Here is an 18,948-nt window from a genome sequence, read left to right as displayed (position 1 = left end):
GGACTCGATCCCAGGACCGAGATCATGACCTGAGCCAAAGGCAGCGGCTTAACCCACTGAGCCACCCAGGCGCCCCTTTTTTTTTTTTTAAACTTGAGAGAGAGAGAGAGCACAAGCAGGGGGAGCTGCAGGCAGAGAGAGAAGCAGACTCCTCGCTGAGCAGAGAGTCAGACGTGAGGCTTGATCTCAGGGTCCCAGGATCATGTCCTGAGCAGAAGGCAAACACTTAACCCAAAGAGCCACCCAGGCACCCCTGTCCCTTCACTTTCAATCTGCAGGTGTCTTTAGGACTGAAATGAGTCTCTTGTACGGCCGCATATTCATGGGTCTTGCTTTTTTATCCATTTTGTCACCCTATGTCTTTTTTTTTTAAGATTTTATTTATTTATTTATTTGACAGAGAGATCACAAGTAGGCAGAGAGGCAGGCAGAGAGAGAGGGAAGCAGACTCCCCACTGAGCAGAGAGCCTGATGCGGGACTCGATCCCAGGACGCTGAGATCATGACCTGAGCCGAAGGCAGAGGCTTAACCCACTGAGCCACCCAGGTGCCCACCCTATGTATTTTGATTGGAACATTTTGTCCATTTACATTCACAGCAATTATTGATGGGTGTATACTTCTTGCCATTTTGTTGCTCATTTTATGGTTGTTTTTGTCGTTCCTCTCTGTTTCTTTCTTATGCTTTCTTGGTTTTCTTCAGTGATATACTTGGATTTCTCTCTTCATTTTTTTGCATATCTATTACCAGTCATTTGAGGGTTTTTTTTTTTTAATAGTGAGGGGGAGGGGCAGTAGGAGAGGGAGAGAATCTCGAGAAGGCTCCATACCCAGCGCACAGTCCAACATGTGGCTAAGTCATGACCTCATTTCATTGAGATGAAATGAAGAGTCTGATGCTTAACTGACTCAGCCCCCCAGGTGCCCCTCTATTACCAGTTTTTGATTTCTGGTTACCATTCAGTTTGTATATACCATCCTATGTGTTTAGGAGTCCGTGTTAAGTTAATGGTCACTTAATTTTTTTTTAAGATTTTACTTATTTATTTGTCAGAGAGCACAGACAGAAAGAGTGGCAGGCAGAGGCAGAGGGAGAAGCAGGCTCCCTGCCGAGCAAGGAGCCCGATGTGAGGCTCGATCCCAGGACGCTGGGATCATGACCTGAGCCGAAGGCAGCCGCTTAACCAACTGAGCCACCCAGGCGTCCCGATGGCCACTTAATTTTGAGCCCATTCTAAAAGCACTAAATTTTTACTCCTCCCCATGATTTAGGTATTATGGTGTCATACTTTATACTCTTATTTTGTGAGTCCCTTAGCAGATTTTTACACATATACTTATTTTTACTGCTTTTGTGTTTCCTGCTTTTGCATTTCCAGTTGGAGTCCCCTTTGTTACTTCTTGTAGGGCTGGTTTAATGGCCAGAATTCCTTTCATTTTTGTTTGGGAAACTTTTGATCTCTCCTGTTCTGGATGCTAGCCTTGCTGGATAGAGTATTCTTGGCTGTGGATTTTTGCTGTTAGCACTTTGCAGGCCATATGGGGGAGCAGCAACATATAATCAAAGTGTCTGCTGAAAAAGTCACTGAGAGTCTCATGAGGTTTCCCTTGTTTGCAACTGTTTTCTTTCCTCTTGCTGCTTTTAAAATTCTCTCTGGATCACTACTTTTATTTACTCTGTGTCTTGGTGCAGATCTCCTTGGGTTGGTTTTGTTGGGGGTTCTCCATGCCTTCTGGATCTGGATTTCTGTTTCCTTCCCCAGATTCAGGAAGTTTTTGGCTGTCATTCAGATAGCTTCAGTATTATTTCTTCAAATAAATAGACTCTTTTTTTTTATTTTATTTTTTATAAACATATAATATATTTTTATCCCCAGGGGTACAGGTCTGTGAATCGCCAGGTTTACACACTTCACAGCACTCACCATAGCACATACCCTCCCCAATGTCCATAACCCCACCCCCCCTCTCACAACCCCCCTCCCCCCATCAACCCTCAGTTTGTTTTGTGAGATTAAGAGTCTCTTATGGTTTGTCTCCCTCCTGATCCCATCTTGTTTCATTTACTCTTCTCCTACCCCCTCAACCCCCCATGTTGCATCTCCTCTCCCTCATATCAGGGAGATCATATGATAGTTGTCTTTCTCCGATTGACTTATTTCGCTAAGCATGATACCCTCTAGTTCCATCCACGTCATCGCAAATGGCAAGATCTCATTTCTTTTGATGGCTGCGTAGTATTCCATTGTGTATATATACCACATCTTCTTTATCCATTCGTCTGTTGATGGACATCTAGGTTCTTTCCATAGTTTGGCTATTGTAGACATTACTGCTGTAAACATTCGGGTGCACGTGCCCCTTCGGATCACTACGTTTGTATCTTTAGGGTAAATACCCAGCAGTGCAATTGCTGGGTCATACGGTAGTTCTATTTTCAACATTTTGAGGAACCTCCATGCTGTTTTCCAGAGTGGTTGCACCAGCTTGCATTCCCACCAACAGCGTAGGAGGGTTCCCCTTTCTCCGCATCCTCGCCAGCATCTGTCATTTCCTGACTTGTTAATTTTAGCCATTCTGACTGGTGTGAGGTGATATCTCATTGTGGTTTTGATTTGTATTTCCCTGATGCCGAGTATATGGGGCACTTTTTCATGTGTTTGTTGGCCATCTGGATGTCTTCTTTGCAGAAATGTCTGTTCATGTCTTCTCCCCATTTCTTGATTGGATTATTTGTTCTTTGGGTGTTGAGTTTGCTAAGTTCTTTATAGATTTTGGACACTAGCCCTTTATCTGATATGTCACTTGCAAATATCTTCTCCCATTCTGTCAGTTGTCTTTTGGTTTTGTTAACTGTTTCCTTTGCTGTGCAAAAGCTTTTGATCTTGATAAATTCCCAATAGTTCATTTTTGCCCTTGCTTCCCTTGCCTTTGGCGATGTTCCTAGGAAGATGTTGCTGCAGCTGAGGTCGAAGAGGTTGCTGCCTGTGTTCTCCTCAAGGATTCTGATGGAATCCTTTCTCACATTGAGGTCCTTCATCCATTTTGAGTCTATTTTCGTGTGTGGTGTAAGGAAATGATCCAATTTCATTTTTCTGCATGTGGCTGTCCAATTTTCCCAACACCATTTATTGAAGAGGCTGTCTTTTTTCCATTGCACATTCTTTCCTGCTTTGTCGAAGATTAGTTGACCATAGAGTTGAGGGTCTATTTCTGGGCTCTCCATTCTGTTCCATTGATCTATGTGTCTGTTTTTGTGCCAGTACCATGCTGTCTTGATGATGACAGCTTTGTAATAGAGCTTGAAGTCCGGAACTGTGATGCCACCAACTTTGGCTTTCTTTTTCAATATTGCTTTGGCTATTCGAGGTCTTTTCTGGTTCCATATAAATTTTAGGATTATTTGTTCCATTTCTTTGAAAAAAATGGATGGTACTTTGATAGGAATTGCATTAAATGTGTAGATTGCTTTAGGTAGCATAGACATCTTCACAATATTTATTCTTCCAATCCAGGAGCATGGAACATTTTTCCATTTCTTTGTGTCTCCCTCAATTTCTTTCATGAGTACTTTATAGTTTTCTGTGTATAGATTCTTAGTCTCTTTGGTTAGGTTTATTCCTAGGTATCTTATAGTTTTGGGTGCAATTGTAAATGGGATTGACTCCTTAATTTCTCTTTCTTCTGTCTTATTGTTGGCGTAGAGAAATGCAACTGATTTCTGTGCATTGATTTTATATCCTGACACTTTACTGAATTCCTGTACAGGTTCTAGCAGTTTTGGAGTGGAGTCTTTTGGGTTTTCCACATATAGTATCATATCATCTGCGAAGCGTGATAGTTTGACTTCTTTGCCGATTTGGATGCCTTTAATTTCCTTTTGTTGCCTGATTGCTGAGGCTAGGACTTCTAGTACTATGTTGAATAGCAGTGGTGATAACGGACATCCCTGCCGTGTTCCTGACCTTAGCGGAAAAGCTTTCAGTTTTTCTCCATTGAGAATGATATTTGCGGTGGGTTTTTCATAGATGGCTTTGATAATATTGAGGTATGTGCCCTCTATCCCTACGCTTTGAAGAGTTTTGACCAGGAAGGGATGCTGTACTTTGTCAAATGCTTTTTCAGCGTCTATTGAGAGTATCACATGGTTCTTGTTCTTTCTTTTATTAATATGTTGTATCACATTGATTTGCGGATGTTGAACCAAACTTGCAGCACTGGAATAAATCCCACTTGGTCGTGGTGAATAATGCTTTTAATGTACTGTTGAATCCTATTGGCTAATATTTTGGTGAGAATTTTTGCATTTGTGTTCATCAAGGATATTGGTCTGTAGTTCTCTTTTTTGATGGGATTCTTGTCTGGTTTGGGGATCAAGGTGATGCTGGCCTCATAAAATGAGTTTGGAAGTTTTCCTTCCATTTCTATTTTTTTGGGACAGTTTCAGGAAAATAGGAATTAGTTCTTCTTTAAATGTTTGGTAGAATTCCCCCGGGAAGCCGTCTGGCCCTGGGCTTTTGTTTGGAGATTTTTGATGACTGTTTCAATCTCCTTACTGGTTATGGGTCTCTTCAGGTTTTCTATTTCTTCCTGGTTCAGTTGTGGTAGATTATATGTCTCTAGGAATGCATCCATTTCTTCCAGATTGTCAAATTTGTTGGTGTAGAGTTGCTCATAGTTTGTTCTTATAATTGTCTGTATTTCTTTGGTGTTCGTTGTGATCTCTCCTCTTTCATTCATGATTTTATTTGGGTCCTTTCTCTTTTCTTTTTGATAAGTCTGGCCAGGGGTTTATCAATCTTATTAATTCTTTCAAAGAACCAGCTCCTAGTTTCGTTGATTTGTTCTATTTGTTTTTTTTTTTTTGTTTCTATTTCATTGATTTCTGCTCTAATCTTTATGATTTCTCTTCTCCTGCTGGGTTTAGGGTTTCTTTCTTGTTCTTTCTCCAGCTCCTTTAGGTGAAGGGTTAGGTTGTGTACGTGAGACCTTTCTTGTTTCTTGAGAAAGGCTTGTACCTCTATATATTTTCCTCTCAGGACTGCCTTTGTTGTGTCCCACAGATTTTGAACTGTTGTGTTTTCATTATCATTTGTTTCCATGAATTTTTTCAAATCTTCTTTAATTTCCTGGTTGACCCATTCATTCTTTAGAAGGATGCTGTTTAGTCTCCATGTATTTGGGTTCTTTCCAAATTTCCTCTTGTGATTGAGTTCTAGCTTCAGAGCATTGTGGTCTGAAAATATGCAGGGAATGATCCCAATCTTTTGATACCGGTTGAGACTTGATTTAGGACCCAGGATGTGATCTATTCTGGAGAATATTCCATGTGCACTAGAGAAGAATGTGTATTCTGTTGCTTTGGGATGGAATGTTCTGAATATATCTGTGATGTCCATCTGGTCTAGTGTGTCATTTAAGGCCTTTATTTCCTTGTTGATCTTTTGCTTGGATGATCTGTCCATTTCAGTGAGGGGAGTGTTAAAATCCCCTACTATTATTGTATTATTGTTGATGTGTTTCTTTGATTTTGTTATTAATTGGTTTATATATTTGGCTGCTCCCACGTTAGGGGCATAGATATTTAAAATTGTTAGATCTTCTTGTTGGACAGATCCTTTGAGTATGATAAAGTGTCCTTCCTCATCTCTTATTATAGTCTTTGGCTTAAAATCTAATTGATCTGATATAAGGATTGCCACTCCTGCTTTCTTCTGATGTCCATTAGCATGGTAAATTCTTTTCCACCCCCTCACTTTAAACCTGGAGGTGTCTTCGGGTTTAAAATGAGTTTCTTGTAGGCAACATATAGGTGGGTTTTGTTTTTTGATCCATTCTGATACCCTGTGTCTTTTGATTGGGGCATTTAGCCCATTAACATTCAGGGTAACTATTGAGAGATATGAATTTAGTGCCATTGTATTGCCTGTAAGGTGACTGTTATTGTATATTGTTTCTGTTCCTTTATGATCTACTACTTTTAGGGTCTCTCTTTGCTTAGAGGACCCCTTTCAATATTTCCTGTAGAGTTGGTTTGGTGTTTGCAAATTCTTTCAGTTTTTGTTTGTACTGGAAGCTTTTAATCTCTCCTTCTATTTTCAATAATAGCCTAGCTAGATATAGTATTCTTGGCTGCATGTTTTTCTCGTTTAGTGCTCTGAATATATCATGCCAGCTCTTTCTGGCCTGCCAGGTCTCTGTGGATAAGTCTGCTGCCAATCTAATATTTTTACCATTGTACGTTACAGACTTCTTTTCCCGGGCTGCTTTCAGGATTTTCTCTTTGTCACTAAGACTTGTAAATTTTACTATTAGGTGACAGGGTGTGGACCTATCCCTGTTGATTTTGAGGGGGGTTCTCTGAACCTCCTGGATTTTGATGCTTGTTCCCTTTGCCATAGTGGGGAAATTCTCTCCAATAATTCTCTCCAATATACCTTCTGCTCTCCTCTCTCTTTCTTCTTCTTCTGGAATCCCAATTATTCTAATGTTATTTCGTCTTATGGTGTCACTTATCTCTCGAATTCTCCCCTCGTGGTCCAGTATTTGTCTCTCTTTTGCTCAGCTTCTTTATTCTCTGTCATTTGGTCTTCTATATCGCTAATTCTTTCTTCTGCCTCATTTATCCTAGCGGTGAGAGCCTCCATTTTTGATTGCACCTCATTAATAGCTTTTTTTATTTCAACTTGGTTAGATTTTAGTTCTTTTATTTCTCAAGAAAGGGCTTTTATATCACCCAAGAGGGTTTCTCTAATATCTTCCATGCCTTTTTCGAGCCTGGCTAGAACCTTGAGAATCGTCATTCTGAACTCTAGATCTGACATATTACCAATGTCTATATTGATTAGGTCCCTAGCCTTTGGTACTGCCTCTTGTTCTTTTTTTTTGTGGTGAATCTTTCTTCCTTGTCATTTTGTCCAGATAAGAGTATATGAAGGAGCAAGTAAAATACTAAAAGGGTGGCAACAACCCCAGGAAAATGTGCTTTAGCCAAATCAGAAGAGATCCCAAATCATGAGGGGGGAGAAAGGGGATAAAAAGGTTCAGAAAAAAAAATTAAAAAAGAAACAATTAAAAAAAGAAAACCAATAAAGAAAAAATATAAAAAGGAAAAAATATATATATATATATACATATATATATATGTATATATATATATTAGATAAACTAGTTAAAAAACATTTAAAAAGAAAAGGGTAAAAGTTAAAAAAATTTAGCAGAAGAAGAGAAAAAAAATTGAAAAAGAAAAAAAATTAAATTAACTGCAAGGCTAAAGAATCATGGGGAGAAAGCCATGAGTTCTGTGCTTTGCTTTCTCCTCCTCTGGAATTCTGCCGCTCTCCTTGGTATTGAAACTGCACTCCTCGGTAGGCGAACTTGGTCCTGGCTGGGTTTCCCATTGATCTTCTGGGGGAGGGGCCCGTTGTAGTGATTCTCAAGCGTCTTTGCCCCAGTCGGAGTTGCACCGCCCTTACCCGGGGCCGCGCTGAGTAATCCGCTCGGGTTTGCTGGGTTTTTTTTCGGGGCTTTTGTTCCCTGAGCGCTTTCCGTAGAGTCCGGAAGACGGAAACAAAGATGGCGGCCTTCCGGTGTCCGGCCCGGAGGAGCCGAGAGCCCGGGGCCCCACTCCTCAGTGCGCCCTCAGAGAACAGCGCCCAATGACTCCCGTCACCCTGGCCTCCGGCTGCGCTCCAAGCTGACCGAGCCTGCGACCGGTTCAAGGCAACCCCAAGCTGAGAGTCACTCCTCAGCTCTGTCTCTGTAGCCGGCTTCCCCGTTCTAATACCGGTGAGCTCTGCGACACTCAGACACCCCCGATCCTTCTGCGACCCTGCGGGACCTGAGGCCGCGCTGACCCCGCGTGGGCTTCACCCCAGTTAAGCCTCTGGAGCAATGTCCCTCAGCAGAACAGACTTTTAAAAGTCCCGATTTTGTGCTCCGTTGCTCCGCCGCTCGCCGGGAGCTGGCCCCTCCCCCCGCGGTCTATCTTCCCGTCGCTTTGGATTCACTTCTCCGCCAGTCCTACCTTTCAGAAAGTGGTTGATTTTCTGTTTCTAGAATTGCTGTTCTTCTTCTCTTCGATCTCCCGTTGGATTTGTAGGTTTGCAATCTTTAGATAAGCTATCTAGCTGATCTCCCACTACCTGAAGTAGTCTCAACTGCTACTTCTCCACCATCTTATAAATAGACTCTTATACACAGGAATTTCCTCTTTTCTTTCTCCTTCTGGGATCCCAATCATGTTCCTATTCTTGACAGTGTTGCCGAGCTCCCTGGTCTATTCTCCACCACCCCCCCCCCCACTCCCCTCTCTTTCACCTGCGCAGCTTGATTACTTTCCACGACTCTGTCCTCCACATTGCTGATCTGTTCTTCTGCTTCTTCTAGTCTACTGTTTACTCCATCTGGTGTACTTTTAATTTCATCTACTGAGTTCATCTCTGATTGGTTCTTTTCTATGTTTTCTGTCTTTGTGGACGGTCTCACTGAGGTCTCCCCCCTTTCCTCAAGTCCAGCATCGGTATGACCATTACTTTATATTCTCTATCAGGTGTGTTACTCCTCTCCATTTTCACTTAGATTTCTTGCTGTGATTTCCTTGTTCTTTCATTTGGGACATATTCCTTTCTCCTCTTTTGTCAACTCTGTGTCTGTTTCTGTGTGACAGGAAAGTCAGCTACATCTCCTGCACTTGGAAGTAGAGGCCTGATAAAAGAAGAGGTCCCACAATGCAGTGTCCCCTGGTCTCCTGAACCTGGCACTTCAGGGTGTCTCCCCTGTGTGTTGTATGCACCTTCCTGTTGTGGCAGAGCTGTGTTTGCCTTCAGTCCCGCCTGCAATGGCTCTCTGCCTGTTGCGGGCAGAGTCTGGTCCCTGTGGCGTTAGTGGGCCAGTCAAGGGCTGCCCTGGGCTTGAGTTGAGTCAGACCAGGTGTTTACCAGAGATGAAGTAGCTCCAAACTGCAGGCATTTTCCCTGTGTTGTCCCCTGAGCTTTTGGTGGTGGGCGGGGCCTGCAGTCAGACCAGCTGCCCACCCCCAGCCCACTGCTGGGGTCACAGTCAGACTGGCCTGTGGTTCTCCTCCCCTCTCCCTGGAGCGGGGCTGGCCCCGTCTGGGCTGCTTGCACACTCACCCCAGAGCAGGGCTGGCCCCTGTCCGGAATGGATGCACTCCTGCCAAGGGACCATCGGAACGGGGTGGATCCACCACATGTGCGTGGGCAGGCGTGCGGGTGCTCGGTCTGTGCGCGTCTGCTGTGGGAGGGATGCTGTGCTGGAGGACGGGCTGGAGGGGGTGTATGTGAAGAAGATCCGGGAGGGAGCCAAGGCCGAGCTGCCAGCATCCTCGGTGGGGAGCAAGCCAGTTGTGCTGCTCTCGCAGGTGTCTATAGGATGGGGGAGGGAGATGGTGCTTGCCAGCCCCTTCGTTCCTGGAGGGCTCTCCCCAGGATCTCTGTCCCTCCCTCACAGGCTCTGTGATGAGTAAACAGCTTCAAGTGCTTCAAACCGGGGCCTCTGTGCTCTATCTCCACAGACTGCTGTTCTGTCCTTTTAAGGGCCGTTCCCCTCACCCTTCAGGCTCTCCCAGAGACAGGCTTGCTGATTTTTTTTTGTTGTTTTAAGTTCCCAGTGTTAAGCCCCAGTGATGGTTAGAACTCACAAAGTTAGGCCCCTCTGGTTTTCAGAGCCAAATGTTGTGGGAATTTGTTTTATCTGTGTGGGAATTTGTTTTATCTCTTGGGTGCCTGGGGTGGGGTCTGTTCCACTTCCCCGTCTGCACCTGCCACATCCCTGCACCTGCCGCATCCCTCCCTCTCATAGGTGGTCTGCAGGCCCTCACAGACTCTCGTAGACCATCCTTGCAATCCATGAATTACATCTTTGAAAATTTGCCTCCCCATTAGAAATTAGAAATTAAAGATTTTTTTAAGGTTTTATTTATTTTTACAGAGAGAGCAAGAGTGTACACAAGCAGGGGGAGGGGCAGAGGCAGAGGGAAAAGCAGGCTCCCTGCTAAGCAGGGATTTTCCCCATGTGGGGCTCCATTCCAGGATGCTGGGATCATGACCTGAGCCAAAGGCAGACGCTTAACCAACTGAGCCACCCAGGTGCCCCTAGAAATGATTAAAGATTATAGAGACAGAATACAAGTCAGGGGCAGTGGCAGAGGGAGAGAATCTCAAGCAGGCTCTTTGCTGAGCATGGAGCCCGTGATGGGGCTCGATTCCCACAACCCATGAGATCATGATTTGAGCCAAAATCACGAGTTGGACGCACCACCGACTAAGCCACCCAGGTGCCCCTAAAATTATTTCTAACTCCAAAATTGCACTCCTGGTGCTTTGAGAGTCACTTACATACTTGTACAGAGGGGCAAAAAATTTCATTCCCCCACATGCACATTCCCAGCCGAGACCAAAAAGGTGACATTCTGTTTTCTTCTCACAATCTGTTTAGTGCTACATTTTTCACATTTTTGTGCTTTTTGTTGGCAATTTTATTGCTTCAAACAGCTCCCAAGTGTAGTGTTGGAAGGCAGTGTGGCTTTCCTGCGCAGAAGGCTGTGATGTGCTTTATGGAGAAAATACAGGTTCACTCGTAAATTCTACTGCTATTGGCCATGGGTTCAGTATTTATGAATCAATACTATAGAGAGGTCTTTAAACACTAAATGCACATAAAACCAGATGATTTATTGACTGGATGATAGGTGACTAGGAGTAATAGTTCAGTGTTCACTAATGTAGTGTTCACGGAAACTGACCTACTGCAAATGAGAATCAGCTGTGGGTGTGTGTGGTGAGAACTGGAACAAAACATACAGAAAAATTTTCGCGGGGTGACAGCATTCGGAGTGATTTTTTATTGCTGCCCCATCCTTTCTATGTTTTCATACTTCTGCAATGAGAATATGTTGCTTATTATAGATAGAAAAAAACTTGAATGATACTTTCAAATTAAAAATTACAAACAGAAGATGAAATGGTTACTGGGACTTAACCTTAAGCAGAAAACCAAGTGTTAGAAACAGAAAATTTATTAGAATAGGAATAAAATCAGCCATGAAGTTCTGGTAGCAGGAAGGAGGAGATAAGCAAGGATTGCTGAAAAGGGAACATGATGTTGAACACAAAACCACTGCTCCAGAAGCCGGATTCTCCCTTTGAGTGAGCCTCCCCTCAAACCTTGACTCTCACACCAGATGAAACACCAGACACATTAAAGGATGCTTAACCTCCGTTGTCATCAGGAAAATGCAAATCAAAACCCCAGTGAGCTACAATTTCATGCCCACCAGAATGAGTAGAATCAAAAAGGTAGATGATAACCAGCACTGCAGGGATATGGAAAGATGGGAACCCGCGTGTGCTGCTCCTGGGAATGGGAAATGGTGTGGCCACTTCGGAAGGTGATCTGTAATTTCCTCAAAACATTAAATAGCATTACCATTTGACCCGGCAGTTCCACTCCTAGGTATATACCTAACCACACAAAAACTTGCCCTGAATGTTCGTAGCGGCATTATTCATAATAGCGAGAAGACAGAAACAACATTCCTGATGAACAGACAAATGATATGGTATGTAGATCGCATCGCTATACACCAGCACGTGTACACAACAGATTGTCACCCATCAAAAGGACAGACCTACTGACATGTGCTACCGCACAGACGAACCTTGAAAACAATGCTGAATGAGAGAAGGCAGTCCCAGAAGAGCACACATGGTAGGGTTACGTTTCCAGGAAAAGTCCAGAACAGACAAATCCCTAGAGACAGAAAGTAGATTAGGGATTGCCTAGACAAGGTGGAAAGGCCAGTCCCGGAGTAGCTCTGGGAGAAGCTGAAGTAGGAAGAGAAGAGGGATGGTCTGGACAATACCAGCACAAAGGGGAGGGAAGGAGCAGCGGAGCCAGTGCGTAGAACCAGAGAGGAAGTTAGACTAGAAAGTGGTTACGGAAGCCAGGGCAAGAAGGATGACAGAGGTGACCTGCAGAGAACGGGTGCAAAGCAGGATAGGTGGGAGGGGTGAGGACAGGCTCAGGAATAGGAAAGGTAGAAGGTTGCTGGAGACCCCTGAGGAAGGACCAAAGGCAACAGGTTCAGAGTCCATGGGAAGAGGGGCCAGGAACAAGTGAATTTGTCAAGAAACTGGACCGTAAAGAAAAGGAGGTCATGGGGCAAGGGCTGAGGGGCCTTTCTTCTCCCCCACCACAAGGAGGATTTTTTAACTTTATTGAGGAATGATTGACAAATACAATTCTGTATGTTGAGAGTATACTGTGTGATGATTTGATAAACATTGTAGAGTGATTGCCAAGATCAAGATCATGAATGTGGCCATCACAGGTAACAGAGTTAACTCTGCTTTAGGGTGTGTGGTGGTGAGGATGCTTATGACCTCCTCACAGCAATGTCTGAGCTCCTCAGTAGGTTCTTCTTATAACTGAAAATCTGTGCCTCGACCAGCATCACCTCCATTTCCCCCTCCCCCACCCCCAGCAACCACCAACCCATTCTCTGTCTCCACAGAAATGGCTTTTCTTTTTTTTAGATGCCACATGGAAGCGATATCACATTTATCTTCTGTCTGGCTTACCTCACTTAGCATCAGGCCCTACGAGCTCATCTGCGATGTTGCAAATGGCATGATTTCCTTCCATTTTCATGGCTGAGTAATATTTGATTGTATGTAAATGCCACATTTTCCTTTTCCCATCATTCATCAAAAGATACTTAGCTTGTCTTCATATCCAGGCTCTTGTGAATAGAGCTGTGACAAGCACAAGATTGCATATTTCTCTTCAAAACACGGCTTTCCGTTCCTTCATGTACACTGGTGGAAGTTCATGTGGTGGTTCAAGTTTTCATTGTTGAGGAAATACCATACTGTTTTCCATAATGACAATCATTTTAGGGCCACCTGGGAGGCTCATTCAGTTAAGGATCTTACCCTTGGTTTCAGCTCAGGTCATGATCTCAGGGTCATGGGACTAAGCTCGCCTGGGGCTCCATGCTCAGCACAAACTCTACTCTCCCCGCTCACGCAGGTACAGCTGCTCTCAGTTTCTAAAATAAAATAAATGAACCATTTTCAATTCCTGGCAACAATGTGTAAGGGTTTCCTTTTTCCACATTGTCATCAATACTTGTCATCACCTGTCTTTTAATGAAAACCATCCTAACGTGTGGGGTGACATCTCCTTGTGGTTTGGTTTGTATTTCCCTGGTAACTAGTCATGTGAACCACCTTCTCATGGACCTGTTGGCCATTTGTATCTCTTCATTGGGAAAAGGTTTCTTCAGGCCCTTAGCCCATTTTTAAATTGGATTGTTGTTTTTTCGCTGTTGAGTTAGATGAGGGCTTTATATGTTTTGGATTTAACCCCTTCTCAGGTGACTTGTGAATATTTTCTCCCATTCTGTACATTGCTTTTCTAGTTTACCAGCTGTTTCCTTTGCTGTGTAGAAGGAATATAATCTTACTTGTTTATTTTAGCTTTTGTTGACTGTGCTCTGGTAACTTATCCAAGAAATCATTGCCAAGACCAATGTCAAGGATCTTTTTTCCATATGTTTTCTTCTAGAATATTTATCGTTTCAGACTTCACATTTAAGTCTTTGATCCACTTCTACTTCTGTGAGTGGTATAAGATCGGGATCCGTGAATATCCTGTTTTCCCAGCTTCGTCTGTTGAAGAGACTGTCCTTACCCCAGTTTGTGTTCTTAGTACCTTGTCAAGATCAGTTGACCATACATGACTGGGTTTATGTCTGGGTTCTCTATTCTGTTTCACTGGTCTATATGCCTATTTTTATGCCAGTACTATATTATTTTTATTACTACAATGTTGTAATAGAGCTTAACATCAAGAAGAATGATGCCTCCAGCTTTGATCTTCCTTTTTAGAACTTCTTTGGCTATGTGGGGTCTTTTGTAATTTCATAAAAATTTTAGGAAACTTTTTCTATTTTTGTGAAAAATGCCTTGGGAATTTTAATCAGGGTTGTGTTGAATCTGTAGACATTTTCGCAATGTTCTTCCAATCCAAGAAGACAGGAAATCTTTCCATTTGTATCTTCCTCAAGGTCTTTCACCAATTTTGTACAGTTTTTAGTGTGTAGATCTTTTACCTCTTTATTCCAATTTAGTCCCAAGCCTTTTGTCATTTTTGATGCTATTGAAGATAGGATTGCTTTCTTAATTTCTCTTTCAGATAGTTTGGTGATAGTTTGTTGTTAGTTTGTTGTAGAAATGTGATTAATTTCTCTATTGATTTTATATCCTGCAACTTTGCTGAATTCATTTATTCTAGCAGGTTTTTGAAATCTTTAGGGTTTTCTATATATAAGATGACGTCCTCTGCAGAGACAGTTTTACTTCTTCCTTCTGAATTTGCACGCTTTTAATTTTTTTTTTTTCTTGCCTAATTGCTATGGCTAGGGCTTTCTATACTGTGTTGAATAGAAATAGTGAGAGCAGACATCCTTGTCTTGTTCTTGATCCTAGAAGAAAGGCTTTCAACCTTTCACCATTCAATATGATGTTACCTATGGGCTTGTCATGTGTGGCCTTTATTATGCTGAGGAACATTCCTTCTAGACCTAATTTGTTGGGGTTTTGTTTTTTTTTTTTTGTATTTTTATCATGAAAGGTTGTTGAATTCCGTCAAATGCTTTTCCTGCAGCTATTGAAGTGATCATATGATTTTTTCCTTCATTCTGCTTATGTGGTACATTACACTGACTGATTTGCATGTGTTGACCCTCCTTGCATCCCGGGGTGAATCCCACTTGATCATGGTTTATGATCCTCTTAATGTGTTCCTGAATTGCTAGTATTTTGTTAAAGAATCAAACAGGTAGGATTGAGTGTTGGGTGGCTGTGTGTTCAGGACAGAAGTGCATACACAGGGCAAAGAAAGGAAAGCTGAAGCTACAGCAGAGAGGAAATGATCCAGAAAGGCTTTGCAGAACTGGAAGGAGGAGTGGCAGTTCACTAGTGGTGGGTGGGTTTATAGGATTTGGTATAGGGGAAGGCCAGGGAGTTCAAATTGCTCACATCTAACGGCAAGTAAATTAAGCTGTCCAGAGAAAGGGAAAGGGGCAGATCGAAGGACTTGAGATAGAGGAAAGCCTTCAGCCAGGATGGAAACAGCAGGTGTTTTGTCCAGAGCACAATTAAGATAATGCTGCTTTCCCCGGGTATTAGTTTCCCATTTCTCGTGTGCCCTCCACTAGAAAATGGCAACTTCCTACCAAGTTACTTCTCCCTAGAGATTGAGTACATTACCAAAGTTTGCAGATATGTTTCTGATAACATCAAAGATAAGTCTTTAAAAAAAAAAAAAATGCTGTGCCTGTCTCTGAATCCCAACAGAAACACGCCTACATGTCCTGTAAGGCACTGAGTTCCTGGGTTAATGATCTCATCCAGCGAGTGAATTTCTTCAATACTTGGGCCAAAATGGCTTACACCGCGATACATCATCGGTATGGATGAAAGCCGCTTTGCGTCTCTTCCTTGTCTGGGCTTGGGGCTTCACAGCTTACCACATCATTTCATATGCTTGGTCTTTGGGGTTCTCAGAGCAGCATGTGAAGTTAGCAAAGGGGAAGGGACTGTTGTCTTCAGTTTAGGATGGGGACCTGGAGACACAGGGTGCTGGGGGTCCTGTCTGCTGTCCATCCATTCCAAGGGACAGACAGGCCCAGACCTGGTACCTGTCTCCTTCTGTTACTCTATGCTGTGTCCTGGGAAACTAGCAGGGGGAATGTGAAGGGAAATGAGAATCCATTATGTGTTATTTTTAAACATGTTTAATACATAAATTGAAATCATTTGAACACGAGAGCAGCTGACACTGCAGGAATGCCTCTCCCACGTCCTCACATAGTTGTCATCAAGGGCCCTGTGACACGCAGGACATACTATCTTTCATTGTCCTAGCTGCAGATGTGAGCAAATGGAGGTACCAGACATTGAGTAGCTGGCCCAGAGATTTGCCCCCAGAAAGTGGGAGTATTGAGATTAGAACCCAGAAAATCGGGTTCCAGAGTCTGTCCAAACTCCCTCTTGTGCAGTGTAACTCTGAGTGCTGGGGCATGTCCTCTTCAAGAAACCAGCAACTCTGGAACAATCCAGATTCCTCAGGGCATAGCCAGGACGCCCCCTGCAGATCAGCACCCCTCATCCCCCAAATCCATGGCTGCCTGGCACGGGCAAACCACAGCCAGTCTCCCCTCAAGTGCAGGATTGGGTCCCAAGTAGGGGGAGCTTGAGATGAAAGGGGAAGGAGGGGCCTGGGAGGGATGGTCACAGGAGCCCATGTGATGGCTGTGCCCTTGACCTCTCACCACCACCCCCACTCTGCCTCTAACAGATACATGAAATTCGTCACAACCTGGCAGCATTCCACACCATCACCTGCCCAAGCCCCCAGATACCCTGACAAGGAACAGAGTGATTTCTTTGAAGGATTTCCTGCAAGATACTGGCTCCCAGCTTTCTTCTTTCCACAAGGCGAGTATGAGAACCCAGGCGCATCAGTGTCCAGGCCCCCTGCTGCCGGCCTCCCTTCTCCTCCCCTCCAGCATGAGAGCCCCAGGGCGGTCTCCCTGCCCCTCCACAGGCTGAACCCAACCAGCCCTGCCAGACCGCACCTGCACTTGCAGGGCCTGGAGGCCGTTGATCTGTGGGGTCCGAGGCTGACCCCACGTCCCTCTCGGAGGCCACACCCTCTTCTCAGGACTCGTGGAGGTGGGCTCCTGCCCACGGAGTGAGTCTGTGCTTCAGCCATCGTGACCTCCTTGTGCTCAGGAGAAAGCCGTGGCACAGAGACATTACGTGGTTTTCCCAGTCACACAGCCAGACGCACCTGCAGCGAGCTGGGAACGTGGTGGGTCTGACTCGGAAACCCACGGTGTCTCCGAGTGAGACACTAACCTGGGGGCCCCATATTTGTTAGAGCCAAAGGGCCCGATGCGAGAGGGGAAGAGCGCATAAGGGAGGTAGAAGGTTCCCACAGCTCGAGCGCAAGCCCCACGGCAGGCGAACAGTGCAGGAGGAAGCTGGAACGGTGGGCATGGACTGGCTCTGGGGGGCACAGAGCACCCGCAAGGGAGTCTGCCCCCTCCTGTGGCCCCAGTGGCCTCTGCCACATCCCAGGCCAGGGAGGAGCATGGGTGGGGTCTGCTTGATTCTCCAAGTAGGACTTGGTGGTGGCCTGGAGGGGACCTGGAAAATAGTCCTAGATGGACCCCGAGGGAGCAGAGGGTTTGGAACAGCTCCCAGCTCTCTGGCCCGGACAGCTGGGCGGACACTGATGCCCTTTACTGCAGTCAGGGCACGGGGGAGGAGCGAAGTGATGAGCGGTGAGAGGACAGCCACCTGCAAGACAGAGAGGCTGGGGGAAGACCACAAGATGGCCGGTGAGAGGCTGGCTGTGCAGGGCTGGAGCTCAGGAGAAATGGGGGTCTCCACCGATGGTGAGGCAGCCACGCAGAGTGCTCAGGCCACTGTGGGACAGCTGCGGCCAGCAGTGCAAGGACGTTCACAGCCCTAACCCCCTCTCCTGGAGCCTGCGGAGCTCCAAAAGGCCACGGAGGAGGACAGGAGCCACTTGGGCTGGCCAACGCAACCCGAGTTACAGGGAAGTTAGAGGGAACTCGGAGAAAGGCTGTCCCAGGCAGGTGGCAGGCACACAGACGCCATGTGAGGTGCCCAGAGCAGCAAGTAGAGGACACAGGCTGCACAACAGGGGCTCGACTGCCCAGGGGAGGCATTGCAATTCCCTCTGTGAGCACTGGTGTGGGGCAGGGGCATGACAAGAGTCCGAAGTAGGACGGAATTCCTTATGCAGGATGGATTAAACCAGGAGAGGAGCTGGCAGCAAGAACAAGGAAGAGGTGCGGGTAGGAGTGTTGGTACTGAGACGCAGAATGCAACCCAGACTTGACAGAGCAACAGAGTAGGTTCTAGGCTTGTGTGAATGGAAAGTAAGTCCAGTGGTTTAGCTTCAGGAATGGGTTGTTCCAGGTGATGGCCCTGTGTTACTCTCAGCCTGCCTCCTCATATCCTAACTCTGTTTCCACTGTCTCGGTCTCATTTTTCCCCACCTGCACACAGCATTTCTCATGCAACTGAGGGGAGAAACAGCCACCACAGCTTAGCAACTCCAGGGGAAACGTGCCTGCCTTTGCCCAGGGCCTGGAAGCCATTTCCTGGGAAAGACGCAGACCCCCTCGGGTCTTGTACTGTCCCTGGGACCCAGCTTTGTTGCCAAGGGAATGACGTACATCAGTGTCATTTCCCTAGCCCCTGGGAACCCTTGGGGAGGACACAGCCCCTGATCCCCCTGACTCCCCGGGAACTGGCTGGTGTGTGCTTTTCTCCAAAGCCTTTCTTACTGCTGTGCTTCAAGACTATGGACGTTCCCAAGGAGTCTCTCTAGACACCCTCACCTTTACCCACCACGTGGCCTCGGATGCCACTGACATCAAAGACGAGTTCTCCATAATCATCCAAAAGAAACTCAACATCGTCAGGAGAGCCTTTAAGGTACTGGCGCACTTAAAACAGAGTGAGTGTCTGTCCATCCAGCCCCTCCCTCAGCAGCCCGCCTGTGGCCTTCCCCTGGGCCAGATACTCTGCAGGTCCTAAAGGTATGCGCAGATCCTCGTTTTTCCTTTCTTTTTTTTCTTTAAGTGAATTTTTATTACTTTTCCCCAGTTCTTTTAATGGCAAAATACACAAAATGTAAAACTTTTTAACCCAGTTCTAAGCATACAGTTCTGTGACATGCATGCTCCAAGTCCGTCTCCAGAACTTTCCTCAGTGTGGATCTGTGGAGAAGGTGAGCCAGCTCTCTGCTCTCTCCTCACAAGGACATTAACCCTACTGGATCCGGACCCCACCCATTCGACTTCATGTGACCCTAAATACC

General features: G+C 45.2%; 1 protein-coding gene across 1 annotated transcript in view; it reads left to right on the top strand.

Annotated features, from left to right (window-relative positions):
• DNAH14 (dynein axonemal heavy chain 14) overlaps nucleotides 1-18,948 on the top strand; it is a 326,637-nt gene that overhangs the window by 303,520 nt on the left and 4,169 nt on the right. Inside the window, exons 81-83 of the mRNA XM_047705359.1 lie at nucleotides 15,384-15,496; nucleotides 16,387-16,526; nucleotides 18,403-18,563. Coding sequence (XP_047561315.1) covers nucleotides 15,384-15,496; nucleotides 16,387-16,526; nucleotides 18,403-18,563 — 414 coding nt within the window. The remainder of the gene's footprint in view (nucleotides 1-15,383; nucleotides 15,497-16,386; nucleotides 16,527-18,402; nucleotides 18,564-18,948) is intronic.

This window comes from Lutra lutra, chromosome 15 (genome assembly GCF_902655055.1).
Source record: "Lutra lutra chromosome 15, mLutLut1.2, whole genome shotgun sequence".
Taxonomy (NCBI): Eukaryota; Metazoa; Chordata; class Mammalia; order Carnivora; family Mustelidae; genus Lutra; species Lutra lutra.
Note: the sequence above shows the minus strand (reverse complement) of the source record. Positions and strands in the feature narration are given on the sequence as shown.